Source organism: Ambystoma mexicanum, chromosome 13, assembly GCF_040938575.1.
Source record: "Ambystoma mexicanum isolate Mex_15411 chromosome 13, UKY_AmexF1_1, whole genome shotgun sequence".
Taxonomy (NCBI): domain Eukaryota; kingdom Metazoa; phylum Chordata; class Amphibia; order Caudata; family Ambystomatidae; genus Ambystoma; species Ambystoma mexicanum.
Window position 1 is genome coordinate 593,577,081 of NC_090938.1, and position 19,218 is coordinate 593,596,298.

The 19,218-nt window shown below is 46.7% G+C and overlaps 1 protein-coding gene across 2 annotated transcripts in view; it reads left to right on the forward strand.

Annotated features, from left to right (window-relative positions):
* Positions 1–19,218, forward strand: part of EZH1 (enhancer of zeste 1 polycomb repressive complex 2 subunit) — an 834,444-nt gene that overhangs the window by 777,434 nt on the left and 37,792 nt on the right. For both annotated transcript variants that reach the window (XM_069634417.1, XM_069634418.1), the window contains one exon: positions 4,893–4,988. In XM_069634417.1, the coding sequence (XP_069490518.1) occupies positions 4,893–4,988 (96 nt within the window). The remainder of the gene's footprint in view (positions 1–4,892; positions 4,989–19,218) is intronic.

The window sequence follows — 19,218 nt, forward strand, 5'->3', positions numbered from 1 at the left end:
AGCACAAGATGAAACTGACTATAAATCTGTAAAAACTGAATGGAAAGGCAACTTTACTGCGAATCGCTAACCAAAAAAACAAAATAATTAAAAAATTACCCAAATCCAGAGCAGCCGGCCCAGATAACACCTGTAATGCTTTACTACAGAAATCACCTGAAAAATGGGCAAAGGTCCTATACATTGTTTATCAATGGATAGGAGTACATGGGATGATCCCCAATTCATGGAAGAAAAGCATTATACTTACTATACACAAAAAAGGTGATCGTAAAGAACCTAGTAATTACAGGATGCTAGCGATGCTAGACATTCCTGGTAAAATCTTTGGTAAAGTCTTATTAGAAGAATTAAACCAGTGGATAACCAGGTGCAAAATCTTGCCTGAATACCAATCTGGATTCAGATGTGGGTCCTCCACAGCTCACAATATAGCCATCCTAGTAAACGCAGTAGAATATTCTTGGAAAAATCGAAAGCTGCCTGTGTATGTTGCATACATAGATTTCTCTGCTGCCTTCGATACCATAGCACGTAGAGCAAACTATGGGCCAAATTAGAACAATGGAAGATACCAAGAGGCCTTCTTTATATGATCCAACAACTATATAAAGATACTACGGTCAGAATACGGCTAGACGCGGAAGGACAACTCTCAGAAAATATACAGACTTTACGTGGCGTAAAGCAAGGGTGTACTCTAGCAGCCACTCTGTTTAATTTATATCTTGCCGATTTCCTCCAAAATATGATTAGCACTAACATGAATGACATCAAGTTAGGTAAACTCATGCTAAGATGGCTGGGTTATGCTGACGATCTGATTTTGCTCGACTACACACCCAAAGGACTACAAGCAAAACTTAACGAACTCGAAAAATACGCAAATATTAATAATCTTGCTGTGAATATTAGCAAGACTAAAATCATGAAGTTCGAAACACAACCAGCCAAGAAGAAAATCTATACAGGAGGTTGGAAATTAAATAAACAACAGATCGAAGTAGTACACGCATACAAATACTTAGGAGTGGTCATAGACGACAAGCTTACATGGAAGACACATTGGATAGAAACTAAAAGGAAATGTATGACTGCAATTATGGCATTGAGCAAATTTATAGGTAACCAGGGTACTTATTCTATTGCAACACTCATGAAACTATATTCAGCTAAAATTGTTTCATGTCTGACTTATAGTGCTGAAATCTGGAGCAGTAAATATGGCAATAACATTGATAAATTTGAAGCCAAGATGTTAAGAATATTACTGTGAATGCCGAAAACATTCCCATACGAATACATGTTACTCAAATGTGATATACTGAGTATAAGAAGCAAAATACAACTGTCCTCAGCGATTTTGTATGTGAAACTCACAAGACTTACAAATGATACTTTCATGGTACGAATGATGGAGCAATATAAGGGACTAGATCGTAAAATGGATTTCATAACAATAGATAGATGGAGACTAAACTACCTTAAACTGATTAAAAATGAGACTCACTGTTGGTTGCTATATTCTGTAGCACAGATAAAAAATAAATTGAAAAAACTGATCTGTGAAATAGACAGAGAACAAAAAATAGTAAATCTGGCAACTAAATCGAACAGTGGAATTTTCATAGAATCTATCAGAATGAGGATGGTCAAACCAAAATACCAGATATCCTACCCTAATTGCTCCACCATTCGATGGTATTTGTTGTTTAAATTAAATTCATGTGAGGTTTTAGAAATCCTTGGGGCGCGACTGGGAATACCGCGCAATCTTAGATTCTGCCGTTTTTGTGGTGTTAACGTTATCGAATCAGCATACCATATTATATGTGAGTGTGAAAGTTTACAAACAATACGTATCCAATTTTTAATGAAATACGATAACTCGATGTTCATGTGCAATATGAATAACATATGGGTGAAGCTAATGGAAGGTCATGACGTAAATCTGATGTTCTACTTAATGAAATTTTATGTGATGATTTTAGTAATTTTAAAAGAACTGTCTCAGGACATTTTATATTATTAATCGCGTATAGAATTTGTGATATGTATTTTAAAAAGATACACCTAAGAGATGTATAGATTTTATTAATGTGATTTTATGTGATGTTTTGACGCAAAATATGTAAAACTAAACTGTTATATACATGTATTATCAATAAATAAATAAATAAATAATAGAAATACCTTTCTCCATAATCGGGATGGATATCATTGAACAGTTGGAAACGTCTAGACTGGGTAACAAATCTGTCCTCGTAATCGTTGATTACGCTACCCGATACCCAGAGGCATTCTCCATGCGGAACAACAAAACCCTGCAGATTTTAAAACATCTATTGCCATATATTTCCAGGGTTGGTTTTCCCCCAGGAAATTCTAACCGATCAGGGATCCAATTTTATGAGCAAACTCATAGGTGAAGTCAAGGAATTGCTCCATATTTCCACCTTAAGAACCCAGGCTTACCACCCCCAAACGGACAGATTGGTAGAAAGATTTACCAAAACACTTAAGATGATCCTAAGAAAGTTGGTAGACAAGGACCGGAAGGATTGGGATTGCATGATTCCCTGGGTCCTATTTGCAGTAAGAAAAACCCCTCAGGCATCCACCCGATCTCTCCTTTCGAACTACTTTATGGTAGAGAACCAAGAGATGTCCTAGACATGCTCCGGGAGACCTGGGAAGAAAGAGAAGAGGCACCTATTCCTCTCTCACAAACAGCTATCCGATTGCCCCCACCCTCTGCCACTTCTCTCGCACACTATTCCTCCTTGGCTACTCTGCCCTCTCCTCTTTCCTCCTCTGCCCTCCCTCGGGCTCCTCCTACAACTCCACAGGGAGTACCTCTGATTTGTACCCCTCCCCGGAAGTCTTTAAGGATGGCAACCTTCTCCACCTCGCCTCTCACTAACTCCCGCTCAGCTGTCAATCCATGCCAGACCCATGCTGGAGAACAACAGTTACAGGAAAGTAACTTGTTCCTTCCTCAAAATCAAAGACCTTTGACTGCACAGAATTTAGCTTGAGCCATCGCAGAACCACTTCGATTCACAATTACTCGTTCTCTTCTTGATATAACCCTTTTCTCTGTTCACTTTTGCCACTTCTTACTTGGATACCTTACAGAGCCCTTCGATTGAGCACCCACACGGTGCCGGACCACTCTGTTAAAGGTATTGTATCTTGCTTTTAAAGTTCAATCACTCATATGCAGTTCAACTTTACTTGCTTTTCTTATCACACACGTTTTAACAATGTTCGTTCCACCGCTCGCCTTACAATGTTGCTGATTGCAACCTTGGTTTCAACACAGACCGGTCTTGTATCAGTCTCCCCAACTCACTGGCTGTGTTGATTCACTGACACTGCTTTGTTCTTAGAGCCAAGGATGGTACCACGGCAGTTGGTGCTTCTCCCTGCCTTGATTATTGATGCAGGAGGTCCCTATGGTATCTCCACACACAATACAGGATTCTTCAGCCTAGTTTCCTGGTCTTACATCTTCTGTTATCGAGGTCTCTGGAAAGTAACAGTTCCTTTTCGAAAAGGTCAAGGGAACGTCCCTCCTTCTGATCCCCTTCTGTGTTGCCGTCTTTCCTCTCGTTCAGCTGCCGTCTCGAAACTGCTCTTTCCTCGTGTGCTTTGCCTCGCTCAAGAGTGTGCCCTCGTGCTCCACCTTTTATCCGTGTGGGGAAGCTTAATGGAAGTCAGGTGTTTGTGATGGTCTGTAATTGCCTGACCTCGTCTGACCACTGCATTGGGACACATCAGGCATACTGCTCCTGTGTTAGTCTGTTTTCTCTCAAAGCGGGCTGTCCGTGAGAAAGTGTTTGTGTTGTAAAGGTGGGGGGCTAGAGTTCCTAAATATCCTACCTGGTAGGATGGGGTAAAGGTGTTACAGGGAAGGGGATACTGTGTCTCACCATACAGTTTCCCACTCCCCGTCCCCATAGACTCCTCACCCAGGTGATCCTCCTGCACTGGTCCACACCCAGGACCTGGATCCAAAAGCGATGACTGTGGAGCGGCCACCTGGATGCCAGATACCCGGGGACTAGTGGGTAAGACGCCTTCTGGTTTCTCACACTCATCACACTCTTTGAGAGAATGCCACCCCTCCCCTCACCCACATGATGGTTCTAAGGATTTCAACATGAAACTTGGGCGTGGTCTTGGCTGAACCGAGCTGTTCAGTCGAGATTGTGTCATCAGGGAATACATGCCAGGTAGTGTGAATACAGGCATGACCAGGCACCTGATACTTTGCACATAGTAGAGGTCAGGATTATCAGAAAAATACATTGGCCCCTTAACGTTTCTGAATTTTCTGTTGTTTTGAGGTTTTATATGTAACAAATCCATGCTTGATGCCAGTGCCATGTACGCCAAGTAAGAGGCTGACTTTAAAACTGAAGTTTTATTCATTGAGGATAAGTAACATATAAAGGCCCCATGAAAGCACACAATTAATAAGACCTCACTCATCAATGCCTCAAACTCAGCTGCCAACCCTGAGGAACCAACATTACACAATGAAATTCTGATCTTTTGGGTATTAGAAGCAGCTTGAGGCATGGCACAAATACAGAAAAACGTGGAGTCAACGTAATATAAAAAGAATAACCCTGAACCTATATATATAAACCTAATGATGAAGAGCTGTAAGAGAATGATGAACATAGACAAATGTGTTAACATTATGCTCACAGATTGAACAACTGGTAAAATGGGGGATCAGCAAGTTATCCCCCCAACCAATGGACACACTGAAAAAAATCTCACATTATACGCAAGAAAGCGTTAATATTGTATAACTTGATATTTACGTTGATGTGGACCTCTGTGGTTGTGTTTGTACTAAATTCTATTTTCCAATTCAGCACCTGTTGCTGGCTCCTTCAGACGTGGCAGGCTGGGGAACATTCATCAAGGACTCGGTCCAGAAGAATGAATTCATCTCTGAGTATTGTGGGGAGGTAAGTAGTCTAATTGGGCTTCCAAGCAGTACTGGCATGAACAGTTGCTTGTGGTTTGACTACATGCACCGCCAATTTGACCACTACACCATATTACAAGGTCGGGCCTAGATTGGAGGATTTACCTCTAGGAAAATCCTGGAAGTAAATTCTGCCACTCACCGCTGACAAATCGGCAGAATCGGCGGAATTACTGCAGCGGTAGTTCTGCTGAAAAAAAGCACCATTGTATCCAATGGACTCAAAAATAATGGGGAATTCCACTGCCACTTGTAAACCAGCGGTAATTCCGTCAGACCAAGTGCCGGTAACGGTAATTCAGTTGGGTGGTATTCCGGTGGATTTACTGCCGGGGTACCGCCCAACTCGTAATGAGGCCCAAAGACCTTACATTGCTGAATAGCACTTTGTACGAAGATGGTTGTGGGTGGGTGATGGTGTGGCGGGATAAGAGTGTTTAAGAAAAGCGTCAGTGGTAGCTGGGGCAGTCACAGGCTGTCCCTTTGTGCAACCTCTTGATAGGATAACTTGAGCGCCAATGAAGTGCCAGTACGAGCAAGAAAAGATGTGGATACAGGATTGGAGCAATAAAGATGTTGATGCTACATCAGTGGCAGGCAGAAATTAACGTTTTTAACCACTAAGCCACTAGTTCCATAAAACACTACAAATTCTATCTGGGATCTGTAGAATGTCTATATCACATGCCGGTAATCCTTATAACGCTCATCATACTCTTCCTCACCACATTCCTTGAAAATGCAGGTGGGTCACTCCTCAAGATAGGAACCTCTGTTGCTTTACTTAGTTTTCAACCATTTTATTTTATTGATTGATTTATTTATTTTCTTTTTTATTTATTGTGAATTTGTAAGGCTCTTATACATCAAGTAAATTGTGTTGCAAAGCGCCCACAGGGCAACAGGGAGGGGATATGGGGGATGAAGAACAAATACAACAGTGAAAGAAAGAGGCAGCCCTACTAGGACTTGTGAGCATTCAGAAACGTGCAAGTGCAGGGAAAGAGAAGCATGACAGAGTGGGGGGGGGGTGGTAAGTGCTCAGTGTATCAAGAGCTAGGGAGTGAGCAGCTGTAAGTGCCTAGGTGGAGTGGTCAGCTGCAAATAAATAAGTGCAGGCCTGTGGTGACATAAGCCAGTGGGTGCCAAGGCAAAGTGCTGGCGGGGTTAGGGGGTGGAGGCTGTGGGCGATTGGGTGTGGGGGGCCAGGACCCGGGAGGACACATAAGGGCCCTGGTCACCAATCTCATCAACTGTCTGATTTCAGGGTTCTTCCCACGACCACACCACTAGGTGAGATCTAAAGGGACTGCATTACCCTGAGATTTGTAACGCTCACCTTGTTGGTCTACGGGGGCGCCTCTCGAATAGCTGGAATGCTCCCTGGAACCCTTCGCCTGTCCTGGGACCTGGATAATCGAGGGACGACTCTGGAAGACAGGAGGGGGAGATAAGGTTCGGTCCTTTCCTTGCAACCCACCTCCCGGGATCCCCTCGCAATTCCCCAGGGAATGTCTCACCTGGTTCTCTATAAAAGTTCTGCCGAGTTTCTTCACTGGCGAGGGCCGGAGTTCAGACCGGCTGCAACTCCTTCTTTCAGGTAAGTCTTTCTGGTGAAAGCAATGTCTTTTAGATGCAAGCAAGTCCTTAGTTGAATTTGCAATATTGTCTTTTTCGCTTCTTGTTGCAGGTGGCAAGCGCTGCGGTGGAAGTCGAAGTCCAGTTAGGACAGGTAAGAAGAACGCCAAGCGGCACTGGAAGCGTCCTAGCAAGTGGCTAACCTGTGATTTTGGCAAGCGAGGGGCATGAATATACTCACTAGGTTCCCACGTCCTTTCCTGAGGTCCATATCCCTTCCAATCTACTAGGTAGTAGAGCCTCGATCTCACCCACTTGGAGTCCAGAATGTCCTTTACCTCGTACTCCGGTTCCCCCTGAATGACAACTGGTTTAGGGGGAGCAGTTACACGGATCCCCGTCCTAAATGGTTTCAGGAGAGATACATGGAACACTGGGTGTATCCTCATATGGTCCGGTAGAGTCAGTTTCACGGCTGCTGGATTAATGATGGCCTCCACCGGGTATGGTCCTAAGAAACGGGGATGAAATGTTCGTGTTCCTTTGATTGGTACATGCTTGGAAGCAAGCCACACTAAATCTCCCACATGGTAAGTGGAAGCTTCGGAGCGACGCTGATCCGCGCATCTTTTCTGGCGTGCCTTAGCATGTCGTAGGTGCTCCTGAGCTTTCGCAAAGGCTTGAGTGATGGTGGTGTGTAGAGTCTCGACTGCGGGCATTTCCAGGGTTGTAGGGATGTCGAGTTCTGAAGTGCGCGGATGTCGTCCATAGATCGTGAAAAATGGCGTTTGCCCTGTGCTGCTATGTAGAGAATTATTATACGCGTACTCGGCGATCCATAGAAGTTCCTTCCAGTCCCCTTCACCCTGGTGCAGCATGCAGTGTAAGTATTGTTCGAGAGTTTGATTTGTCCTCTCTGTTTGGCCGTCGGTCTGGGGGTGATGGCTAGTGGACAGGCGGATGTCTATCTGGGCCAAAGAGCAGCATTTCCTCCAGAAGCTAGACACAAACTGGGACCCCCCGATCTGATATTAGGACTGACGGGAATCCGTGTAGGCGTACTATGTGTTCCAGGAAGACTTTGGCGAGGCCAGAAGCAGTCGGAAGACCCTTGAAGGGGAAGAAATGGGTTATTTTAGAAAATAAGTCCACAATCACCAGGATGGTATTGAAGCCCTGACACGGAGGGAGGTCGGTGATGAAATCGAGTGACAACGTGTGCCATGGGGCTGGGGGAATGTCCAACGGCTGGAGGAGCCCGGCAGGGCTCTGCTTGCTAGACTTGTTTTGGACACAGACACCACATGAAGACACAAACTCTGTTACATCCTTGCGCCAAGTTGGCCACCAGTAGTTCCGTTGTATCTTTGCTAAGGTTTTGGCGATTCCTGGATGGCCCTCCATGAGGGAGTCATGGTGCTTGGAGATGACCTGTCCTTGTAGTTCCTTCACGGGAACGAATAGACCGATTTCGGTAGTACGGCAGTTGATTCTTGACACTATAGTGCTCTCCCCTAGAGGCCCACTCTTGTAGCTGCTCTTGGGTGAAGACCTGTTGAATTTCGTATAATAGTTCACTCTGGGTCATGGTGGTAGTAATACCTAGTACTCTATTCTCCGGTATGATGGCCACCGGGTCCGGTGGCGTGTGTGCCATGTCATCTGTACCCATGCGGGAAAGAGTGTCAGCCTTGCCGTGTTTGGCCCCGCGTCGGTACGTGATCACAAAGTCATATTCTGCAAAGAAAAGGGCCCAGCGTAGCTGCCGAGATGATTGAGTCTTCGCTCCTTTCAGGTACTGGAGGTTCCTGTGGTCAGTTATTACAGTGAAGGTGTGCCTGGCCCCCAGCAGATGGTGTCGCCAGGCTTTAAAGGCTGCCTTAATGGCCAATAACTCCTTATCGGTGATGGCGTAGTTGAGCTCTGCAGGCCTGAACTTCGGTGACCAAAAGGCCACCGGGTGCAATTGGCCTGTGAAAGGGTCTTTTTGGGACAAAACCGCTCCCTTGGCCATGCTGGATGCATCGGTTTCAACAATGTAGGGAAGGTCTGGATACGGATGTCGCAAAATGGGGGCGGAGGTGAACCTGGTCTTGAGTTCTTGAAAGGCTTTTTCCGCTTCTTCAGACCAGTTAAAGGTCTTGTCGCATTTTCTGAGCAACAAAATAATTGGGTGCACAATTTGGGAGAAGCTCGGGATGAAGCGGCGGTAGAAATTTGCAAACCCCAGCATGCTTTGGACTCCTCGAAGTGGGAGCTGGCCAATTGAGGACTGCGTCCACCTTGTGAGCTTCCATTCGTATGCCTTGGGGGGGGGGGGGGGTAGAGAACAAAACCCAAGAATTCCACCTCAGTAACATGGAACAAGCATTTGTCGAGTTTCGTGTACAGATGGTGTTTGCAAAGTTTAGCCAGGACCACCCGCACATGCTTAATGTGTTCTTGTTCAGACGTAGAGTACACCAGAATGTCGTCAATGTATACAAGAGCACAAACATCGATAAGTTCTCGGAGGACGTCGTTCATAAAGTACTGGAACGCAACGCAGCAGGGGCGTTGCATAGGCCGAACAGCATTACTTGATACTGAAACAGGCCGTATTTGGTACGGAAGGCCGTCTTCCACTCGTCCCCTTCTTTGATGCGCACCAGGTGGTACGCCCCTCTCAGGTCCAGTTTGGTGTAGATTTTGGCCTCCTTGACCTGGTCCAGTAACTCCGGAATCAAGGGTAGTGGATAGCGGTTTTTGATGGTCACCTGGATTAAAGCACAATAGTCTATGCACGTTCTTAAGTCGCCTTCTTTTTTCGGAATGAAGAATAACGGCGCCGAGGACTTGGACGGATGGATGAACCCTTTGGCCAGGTACTGCTTCAGGTACGCCTTCAGGTACAGATTTTTGGGATCTGTGAGCGCGTAGATGCGTCCACATGGAATCTGGGCTACAGGCAGCAGGTCGATTTGACAGTCGGAAGGTCTGTGGGGAGGCAACGTGTTTGCCCGCTCCTTCTGGAAAACGTCTTGGAAATCTTGGTAGTGGACTGGCAGGGTTGCTACCCCTCCGAGGGCATGGGCCAATCCCTCCCGCACCGGGGAACTTGCAAGCTTTGTTTTCCACCCTTTCGGGTAACAAGTATGCGTACAGGTGTGGGCAAAAACCAGCTCGCACGTTCGCCAGTTGATTCAAGGGTTATGGGCAACCAGCCATGGCATTCCCAGGATCAGCCAGAACTGGGGAGCTTTGATCAGGTCAAACACTATAGTTTCGCGATGCCCATCTTCGCACAGGAGGGTAAGTTCAGTGGTGCACTCTGACACAGGACCCGAAGCGATTTCGGTACCATCAACTGTGGTTACGGTTTCTGCGGTTGGCTTGGAGCACAGGACTAGGCCCATCTTTGCTGCAAGGTCTCGATCGATAAAGTTCCCCACCGCTCCGCTGTCGAGGTAGGCTTCCAACGAATGCATATTCGACGACTGTTGGTGTGGAATTAAAATCACCGTTATCGCAAAATGGGAGGTCTGAAGCTGGATTTCTTCGCTCGACGATTGGACCCCTACAATTGCCGGGCTCGGTCGTTTCCCGATTCCTCTTCGGGGTTTTCCTTATCCGTGGCACCGACGGTTCGTCTGGGGGGCTTGACCGGACATTCCTTTAAGAAATGGCCTGCTTTCCCACAATACAGGCACAATTGCATCTCCCTCCTTTTGTCCCGTTCGGCTTTGGTTAACGGGGGCCTGACCCCTCCTATCTGCATGGGTTCACTGGTTCTGTCGGAGCCCCGTGGAGCGTGATCCTTGGGGCGTACGAATAGGGGGCGCGAGTCCGATTTTCCCCGGTCACTCTTCCTATCTTGCAGTCGACGATCCAACAGGACTACTAAACCAATGAACTCGGCACAATCCCGGGGTGGGTCCACCACTTGGGCTAAGACGTCCTTTAACTCCCCACAAAGACCCCGGTGGAATAATGTAGTCCGTTTATCCTCAGGCCAATCTGCCTCAACCACCAGTCAATTGAACGTCGCTATGTAGGTCAGTAGATCCTGGTTCCCTTAACGGAAGAGACAAGAGTTCGTTATCTAGGGCCTGCCCATGGTGGCGTCGGGCAAAAAGGTTTTCCAGTTCCCGCTGAAATCCATCAAAGTCTTGAAGCAGAGGGTCATTCCGGCTAATGAATGGAACTGACCAGTCAGCTGCACTCCCGCTAAGGTAGGATAACACAAAAGCCACACGTGCCTGATCCGTAGGGAAGGCCCCCGGCCTGCACAGAAAGTGGAGGCGACATTGGTTCATAAAGGTGGCGTATCGCCGGGGATCTCCCGCAAACCGTTCCGGAGGAGCCAGTGGCACAGCCCTTGGGAGGTTAATCTGAACCGGATTGCTTGCGGTAGCCGGGGTGGACTGGCCAACTCCAGGCAACGGGGCTTGTCCTGCTTGTGACTGAAGAAGTTGCCTCCCGAGATCCTCCATCCTCTCCTTGGCAACAATCAACTCCCTTCGTAACGTGTTGGTTTCCTGCCGCGCAGAATGAACCTCTGCGCGCAACTGCCCCAGCAACTGGGCTAACTGGTCTGTTTCCGAAGTTTCCATGGTAGACGCCCAGGTGGATAATTTAGTTAGGGCTTCGTGTTCTGTAACGCTCAACTTGTTGGTCCACGGGGGTGCCTCTCGAATAGCTGGAATGCTTTCGGGAACCCTTTGCCTGTCCTGGGACCTGGATAATCAAAGGATGACTCTGGAAGACAAGAGGGGGAGATAAGCTTCGGTCCTTTCCTTGCAACCAACCTCCCGGGATCCCCTCACAATTCCCCAGGGAATGTCTCTCACCTGGTTCTCTATAAAGGTGCGCTCTCCGTCCTGCCGCACTGGGCAGGGGCACGTCGATAGGTGGCACCGTTCTGCCGAGTTTCTTCACTGGCGAGGGCCGGAGTTCAGACCGGCTGCAACTCCTTCTTTCAGGTAAGCCTTTCTGGCGAAAACAATGTCTTTTAGATGCAAGCAAGTCCTTAGTTGAATTTGCAATATTGTCTTTTTCGCTTCTTGTTGCAGGTGGCAAGTGCTGCAGTGGAAGTCGAAGTCCGGTTAGGACAGGTAAGAACAACGCCAAGCGGCACTGGAAGTGTCCTAGCAAGTGGCTAACCTGTGATTTTGGTTTTGTTCTGTAGGTCGCGAGGACCTGGAGGAGGATGTTCCCCAAGAGTCCAAAAAGAAGAAGATGTCTTGAAGATGTTGGCCTTCCAGGCGACCATTTGAGCTGGTAAGGATGGCGATGAATCTTACCTCGGATGATATTGAACCCGATGAGTGCTGCTAAGCAGGCAAGGATGGCGATGGCTCTGCCTTGGAAGAGTTCGAAACCGATGGATGCTGCAGAGCAGGTAAGGATGGTGATGGTTCTTGTCTTGGATAGGTTCTGAGCCGATGGAAGCTGCAGAGCAGGTAAGGATGGTGATAGTTCTTGCCTTGGAAGAGTTCGACACCGATGGATGCTGCAGAGCAGGTAAGGGCAGGATCAGATGAGCGTCACGCTGCTAGGCAGAATAACGCGAAGCGTGTGCCCTTGATTGGGCGTGGGTTAAATATCAAGGCAGTATCCCAGGTGTCTTTGGGGCAGGCCCCACCCTGAAGGCTAGACCGCAGAATGCAGTTCTCCAGTATTCCACATGGGGGCGGCCATGCTTGTCCTCTGTTCATAGAAACTCCGACCCAGCAAGCGTCTCCTATGCCAACCGCGCCAGGACTGGCTCCAAGGCATCCGAGGGGATCCGAATAAGGTCATTAGGGCCTCTTGAGCGCTTGGTGGGGATAAGGTTGTGACAGATTTCCCCTTCCCCATGCCTTCCAGTTTTGGGCCAAAGCCAGAGAGACTCTTTTATTTCAGCCTTAACCCCACTTCCATTTTCCTCATTAGAGTCCTTACAAAATAAAGAGGGGCAGTTTCACACCAGCTAAACCAAAACAGAGCCGTAGGACTGCAGGTTCAGTAGCTTAATATTGAGTAACCAGAGCACATTTATAAACTACTGAAAGGACCTTGAACTGAAACATGATCGTTACAGAATTTTCAATTTGCAGATGGCCTTAGAACAGAGCTACAGCAAACATGGCTGCCCCTTCACAAGTTGCTCTGCCCGCCAATCAAAGATCCTGTTCCCTCAGGCACATGCATGAGATAAGGTTGCCTGAATCTTTGCGAATAAACAGCAGCCAAAGTGAATGACCCAGGTCAACCAAAGACGACAAACCACATACTAAATTCACGTGAAATAATTTCAGTTAATACTGAGGTGTTCTCCAGGCCTCAAGCATAGTAACCGCCTTTCCTGCTATGAAGATGGAGAGAAACCAAAGTCTTGGAAAACATGCCTGGGACTACAAAATGCTTTTTATATATATTAAAAAGGCAATTTCTCTTTGTCTCCTAGGAAGTCATGTCTTGTTGAGCTAGTACTTTAAAATAAGAGTCTAAATTGACGAGCCAAACAACTCGGAAGGAGGCAAATGAAAGAAACGGAAAACCAAATACCCACTTCGAATGGATTGTGTCCTCCCACGTATTCCTCATTTTATGATATTCGTATGCTGCCAGCTTCGCTGCTTCGGGAAAAAAATTCTCGGCAGAGGGCGCTGTGCATGAGGTCGTGGCGTTGATGGGCTCCGTACCGTGTCAATGTCACCATTCGTATAAATAGCCTGTGCCGCGCCCGTAAGCTTCAGTTCCGTTTTTCTGATTGGTTCTATCTCGAAAACGGCGTGCTTCGAAATTTTCTTCAGAAAATGTCATCTTCTTCAACCCCTTCTACTCCCAAGACGGAGTTAAAAAAATGTATCGACTGCGGATCGAAGATGTCGATTACAGATCCTCACTGCGTTTGTCTTTGGTGCCTAGGTTCAGACCATCGAACCGGCGACTGTGGCTCCTGTCAGTCGATGACGGAGAAGGCCCTTCGTGAGAGGAAAGGTAAACTGGCGGTGGGGCGGGAAGCTTCCAAGGCCTCCTCGAAGGCCTCGTTAAAAAGACATAGGAAATCGAGTGATTCGAAAGAATCGGATCGTCGTAAACATTCTAAGAAGTCTCGATCACACAGTAGGTTGAGACGCTCTTCGTCTTCAAAAAAGGTTAAGAGGAGACATAGATTGGTACGATGCCCGACTGATTCCCCAAGAAAATGGGATGAATTTAGAAGGAAGATGATGAAGGTCTTTGAGAATGCAGCCTCGACCCCCTCAAAGAAGCCTCAAAAGAGCCAGACCCCGGTCGCTCTGTCGGACGGCACAGGGAAATCAGGAACTACTGTGGAAAAATCCAGAAGTAAAGGTGAACCTCGAAAGACTTGAGTCAACGTCAAATCGTCGAAGATTCCTCGAGAATGGAGTGTTTCCAAGACACCGTCTAAAAAACATAAGTCGCTGAAGCCCTCGACGACTTAGTCGATGCCATCGGCGCCGACGGCTTCAACATCGAAGCCAAAAGCGTTTTTGACGCCTTTGTCGAAGACATCATCGGTGTCTTTGAAGACTCCTTCGATACCATCAAAGGTTCCTACGATTCCTTTGACCCAAACTCATGGACAGGAAAGGAGATTTACTCCTTTACCTAAGTCAGACTTCTTTAAGTCTATGTCTTCTATAGTTGAAGAAAGTGAATCTGAATAAGAAGTTTCTCCTTTTGGAGTACAATATGGTACTACAGAGGTCCTAGAAGAATTAATCCAGAATCGAAAATTAGAGACATCTATGATACCCTTCACTCTGCTAGTGGCATTGATAAGTCACCTGAGCTGGAGTTTGCAAAACCTGACCCTGCAGAACATGCAGATTCAGGGTACAGGAGTCTAATGAATAGAGTGTTTGAATACATGGGCTGGGGTAGAGCCTCACCCACTTTTGATCAGGATGATATGACTGATATACTTGATCAGGGCCCCCAGAAGGATCCAGTTCTCCCCTTCATTAGGGCACTTCAAAGAATGGTAGAAAAAAACTGGGAAGTTCCTGATACAATTGCTGCAGACAACAATCATTTTCCAAAGAAGTATAGAACTTCTAGTTCTGATCCTGATTATTTAAGTAGGCATCCCACTCCAGAAAGTCTGGTTATTCAGGCTGCAACTTCCTCAAGACAAACAGCATATCCATCTATCCCCGCGGATAGAGAGGATAAGAAGGTAGATGCTTGGGCCCGTAAGGTCTTTACCTCGGGTAGCATGGCTCTCAAGTCAACTAATGTCACCTGTACCCTGGCAAGGTTTACCCATACCCTGTGGGACTGCATTTCGGCAGTGGCTGAACATATTCCGGAAGGCGAGGAAAGGGAAGTTTTTCTGAATATTGTCAAAGACGGAAAAGGTGGGAATGGGGGAATGTCCCAGTCTGGACTGGATACTGCTGATAGTATCAGCAGATCAATGGCTTCAAGCACAGTGCTACGCAGGTTTGCGTGGTTGAGGAAGTCGGAGGTTGCACCAGATATGTGCAGGCCAGGCTACTCAACATGCCTTTTGATGGCTTGAGGCTGTTTGGTAGTAAAGCTGATGAAAGCTTAGAAAAACTACAGACCTCAAAAGCGGCGGCTAAATCTCTTAGCGCCTCCATCCGACAGCCTCAGAAACCTTATTCAGGCTCATCTTCATGGAGAGGTTGTTCTTTTCGGTACTACTCCTCTTTTGGTAGAGGAAGAGGACAGGCCATTCAAAGAGGCAATAGAAATGTCGCTCGTGGTGGACGAGGAAAAAGTGCAAAACCAGCCTCAGGAACGGCATCTTTGCCCTCAGCCGCTCCTGCAGCCGCCTTCAAATCACTCTGAGGCCTTATCACACAAAACCCCGGTGGGAGGCAGAATCTCTCACCATCTGTAAGAATGGCGGGCATTATTTCAGATGGTTGGGCACTGGAGACAGTAGCTCAGGGTTACTGCCTTGCCTTCTTAAAAAGGCCTTAGGGCCATCCACCGGGAACCAACTCTGTCAAAATTCCAGATCCGCTTCTGTTGCAGGACATTTTAACCCTGCTAGAGAAAGGTGCAATAGAACAGGTACCTGTAGCGGAGAGGAACAAGGGTTGGTACTCCCCTTACTTTCTCATTCCCAAGAAGGACAGAGGATTGAGACCCATCTTGGACTTAAGAAACTTGAACAAGTTCCTCAGGTAGGACAAGTTCAAGATGGTAACCCTTTCTCAGATCCTTCTGGCTTTCCAAGTCCAAGACTGGTTGGCATCATTGGACCTTCAGGATGCTTACTTTCATGTGCCAATCCATCCCAAGCACAGAAAGTACCTGAGGCTCGCGGTTGGCGGTTCGCACTTTCAGTTTCAAGTTCTGCCATTCGGGCTGACCTCTGCCCGAGGGTTTTCACCAAACTGATGGCGTTTGTGGCAGTGAGTCTCTGGAGAAGGGAGATTGACGTCTATCCCTACTTGTACGATTTGTTGATCAGAGCGTGTTCTCCCGAACGAGCTCAGGACCATCTGTCGATCACCTGTCACTTCCTTCACAAACTGGGCTTCTACCTCAATTTCAAGAAGTCTCATATGATACCATCCCAAGAGCAGTTTTGGATACTTCCTCGGGCAAAGCCTCGCCTCCCGAAGTGAGAGCTCTCCACATTCTGCAGATGGTAACAAAGTTCGAGAATGCCCAGCATCTGCCAGCCTTCGATTTTCTGAGGTTGCTCGGCCTCATGGCATCCTGCATTTTCCTGGTGCCACAGGCTCAACTGAGGATGAGATCTCTCCAATGGGCCCTCAGAACTCAGTGGTCCCAATTCTCGGGGAGTGTGTCGGATCTTCTGCAAGTCCCGGGCGCAGTTGCTCAGGATCTACTATAGTGGGCTTGCAACAACAACATCCTCAAGGGAGAATCGTTTTGGCAACCATGGCCGGAGATAACAGTAGTAACGGACACCTCACTCACTGAGTCCAAATTACACATCAACCTATTGGAGCTGAGGGCAATCAAACTAGCGCTGAATGACGGACAACACGGTGGCCATGTACTACCTCAACAAGAGAGGAGGTGTAGGATCACTACCACTGTGCAGAGAGGCAATGCAGCTCTGGTTCTGGGCAATAAGAGAAGGAATCTCTCTATCGACAGTTCACCTAGCCGGAGAGCAGAACACAGCGGCGGATGCTCTGAGCAGGCAGAGCACAGTCTCCCATGAGTGGGAGCTAGCTCAGGAAGTCCTTCTGGAGATCTTCGCCCTTTGGGGAACCCCTCAAGTGGATTTATTCGCGACCATGGTCAACCGGAAGTGCAAACAGTACTGCTCAAGGGAATTTCCTCCGAGAGGAGCTCCAGGAGACGCGTTCGTGTTGGACTGGAAGTTTCCACGTCTGTACGCGTTTTCTCCAGTCCCTGTGATTCCTCAAGTAATCAAGAGGTTGAGAAAGTTCAGGAAATCCATTATCCTAATTGCCCCAGATTGGGCCAGGAGGACGTGGTACCCGGACTTTCTAGACATGTCCATCTGCCCTGCAATACTTCTTCTCCAAAGAGAGGATCTTCTCTCGCAAGAGGAAAGTCGGGTTCTCCCTCTAGAGGTGTAAACACTCAACCTTCACGCATGGTTTCTGAGAGGTTGAGATACAAGGATTGGGATCTTCCGGTTGACGCAATGGAGATTTTGCTTTCGGCCAGAAGGCCAGCAACAAAATCTTTGTACCGGTGTTGTTGGAACAAGTTTAGTAACTGGTGCAAAGATAAGGATGTGGACCCTTTTCAATGTGGCACCCAAATGGTGCTCTCTTTCCTATTGCATCTAGCCAATCTGGGGCTCCAGATTGGGACAATTAAAGGATATCTAGCTGCGCTGTCCATTTTCAAGCTCCTCGGAAGAGGTTTCTTACTTCAAAATTCCATTAATAATTCAATTCTTGAAAGGGCTTGAAATGTGTACCCTCCAGTCCCCTTTCATGTCCCAACTTGGGAGTTAAATCTAGTACTTAAGTTTCTAACTTGTATACCTTTTGAGCCTCGGCACTCCTGTCCCTTGAGGCTTCTTACATTAAAGACTGTCCTTCTTGTGGCCTTAACATCAGCCTGCAGGGTTAGTGAACTACAGGCTCTCTCATGTAAACCTCCATATACTACTTTTTACAAGGACAAAGTGGTTCTTAAGGTTAAACCCTCTTTTTTACCAAAAGTAGTTTCTGACTTCCACTTGTCACAAAAGATTATATTACCAACATTCTATATTCCTCCTCATTCGGGCAAAGAAGAGGAGAGACTGCATAGAGTGGACCCTAAAAGGGCTCTCAGTTTTTACATTTCAAGAATGTCAAAATTGCGTCAAGATGACCAACTTTTTGTAGGTTATACAGGTCATAAATTGAGATTAGCGGTGACAAAACAGACTATATCCCGCTGGATCATTCTAGCTATAATTGAATGCTACAGATTGGTGGAAAAGATCCACCGGATGGGCTTCGGGCCCATTCTACTAGAGGGATGGGTACTTCTGCAGCTCTGAAGAGGGGAGCCCCTGCAGCAGATATTTGTTCAGCTGCAACATTGGCATCAATGCATACCTTCATCAAGCATTATTGCTTAGATGCCTCTTCTTCCAATGAAGGTTTATTTGCCAAGACAGTACTTATTCGTCCATGAGAAGAATAACTAGTACTCCCACCTCCAAAATTACCACTGCTGACCCGAAAGAAAGTAAATTTGCTGGATAACTGTACTCATCTCGGGAAGGGGGCAGAGTCCGCAAGTATGAGCGGAAAATCAATTGGTCTAACTGCAGAGGTGGTACCTGAAAATACAAATAACGTAGTTGTCTCTGTGGACTCGGCGCAAAAGCCTCTTGAAAGACTCCAGAGCGTAGCTTCAAAGATGTCATATGGCTTATTCAGCGGGGCAGCAAAAAACCTTATAAATGACGAGACAAAAGTGAAAACACTGGCTGTTAAGCAATGTCATGTTAAAGAAACTGAAAAAAAGAAAAATGTAAATCCATCCAAAAAACAGACTAGTAACTCAAAGTTCATACAAAATGTACCTACTCCCTGTAAACCAAGCCTATTTTCAAGAAAGAAAGTTGAGCAATTTAGAAATTCGGCCAAAGAAAAATGCCTGGAAAAAGTGGACAGAGAAATTATAAAATCTAGCTCAACAAATCCAAAAAAAGAATGAGACTCGATTCCGAGGTCAAGACAACTCATTCAGTGACATCGTCTGAAGATCTGTGTAATTTATCAACTTACTCAGAAACTTATAGAGAGGACAGCGATTGTGAGTGCCAAGAGGAGGTTAAGATGAACTTACCCAACTTAGTGCCCCAAACCACTACTGAGGAGGAGCAATTTGTCACTCCATCAACGTCCGATGTAACTAATGAAAAACTGAAAGGGCGACCAAATGAACTTGGGAGCAGGCTTGGGAACTCATTTGATAATCAAGTAAAGACTGATCGCAGCAACCTTCAAACGTCTCAGGCAAAACTAAATCCAAAGCAAACAGCGGCACAATTGCAGAAAAATGTTCAGCAATTGGAGCGACAAAAGAGGTCTGAAGTTGATTTATATCCTGGGAAAATTCGGATTGAGAATATATTTAATGACGACAAAGATGTTAATCTAAACAGAAGAAACGTAATGCGGCTTTTGCACTCAGTGTCTGAGTTAAGG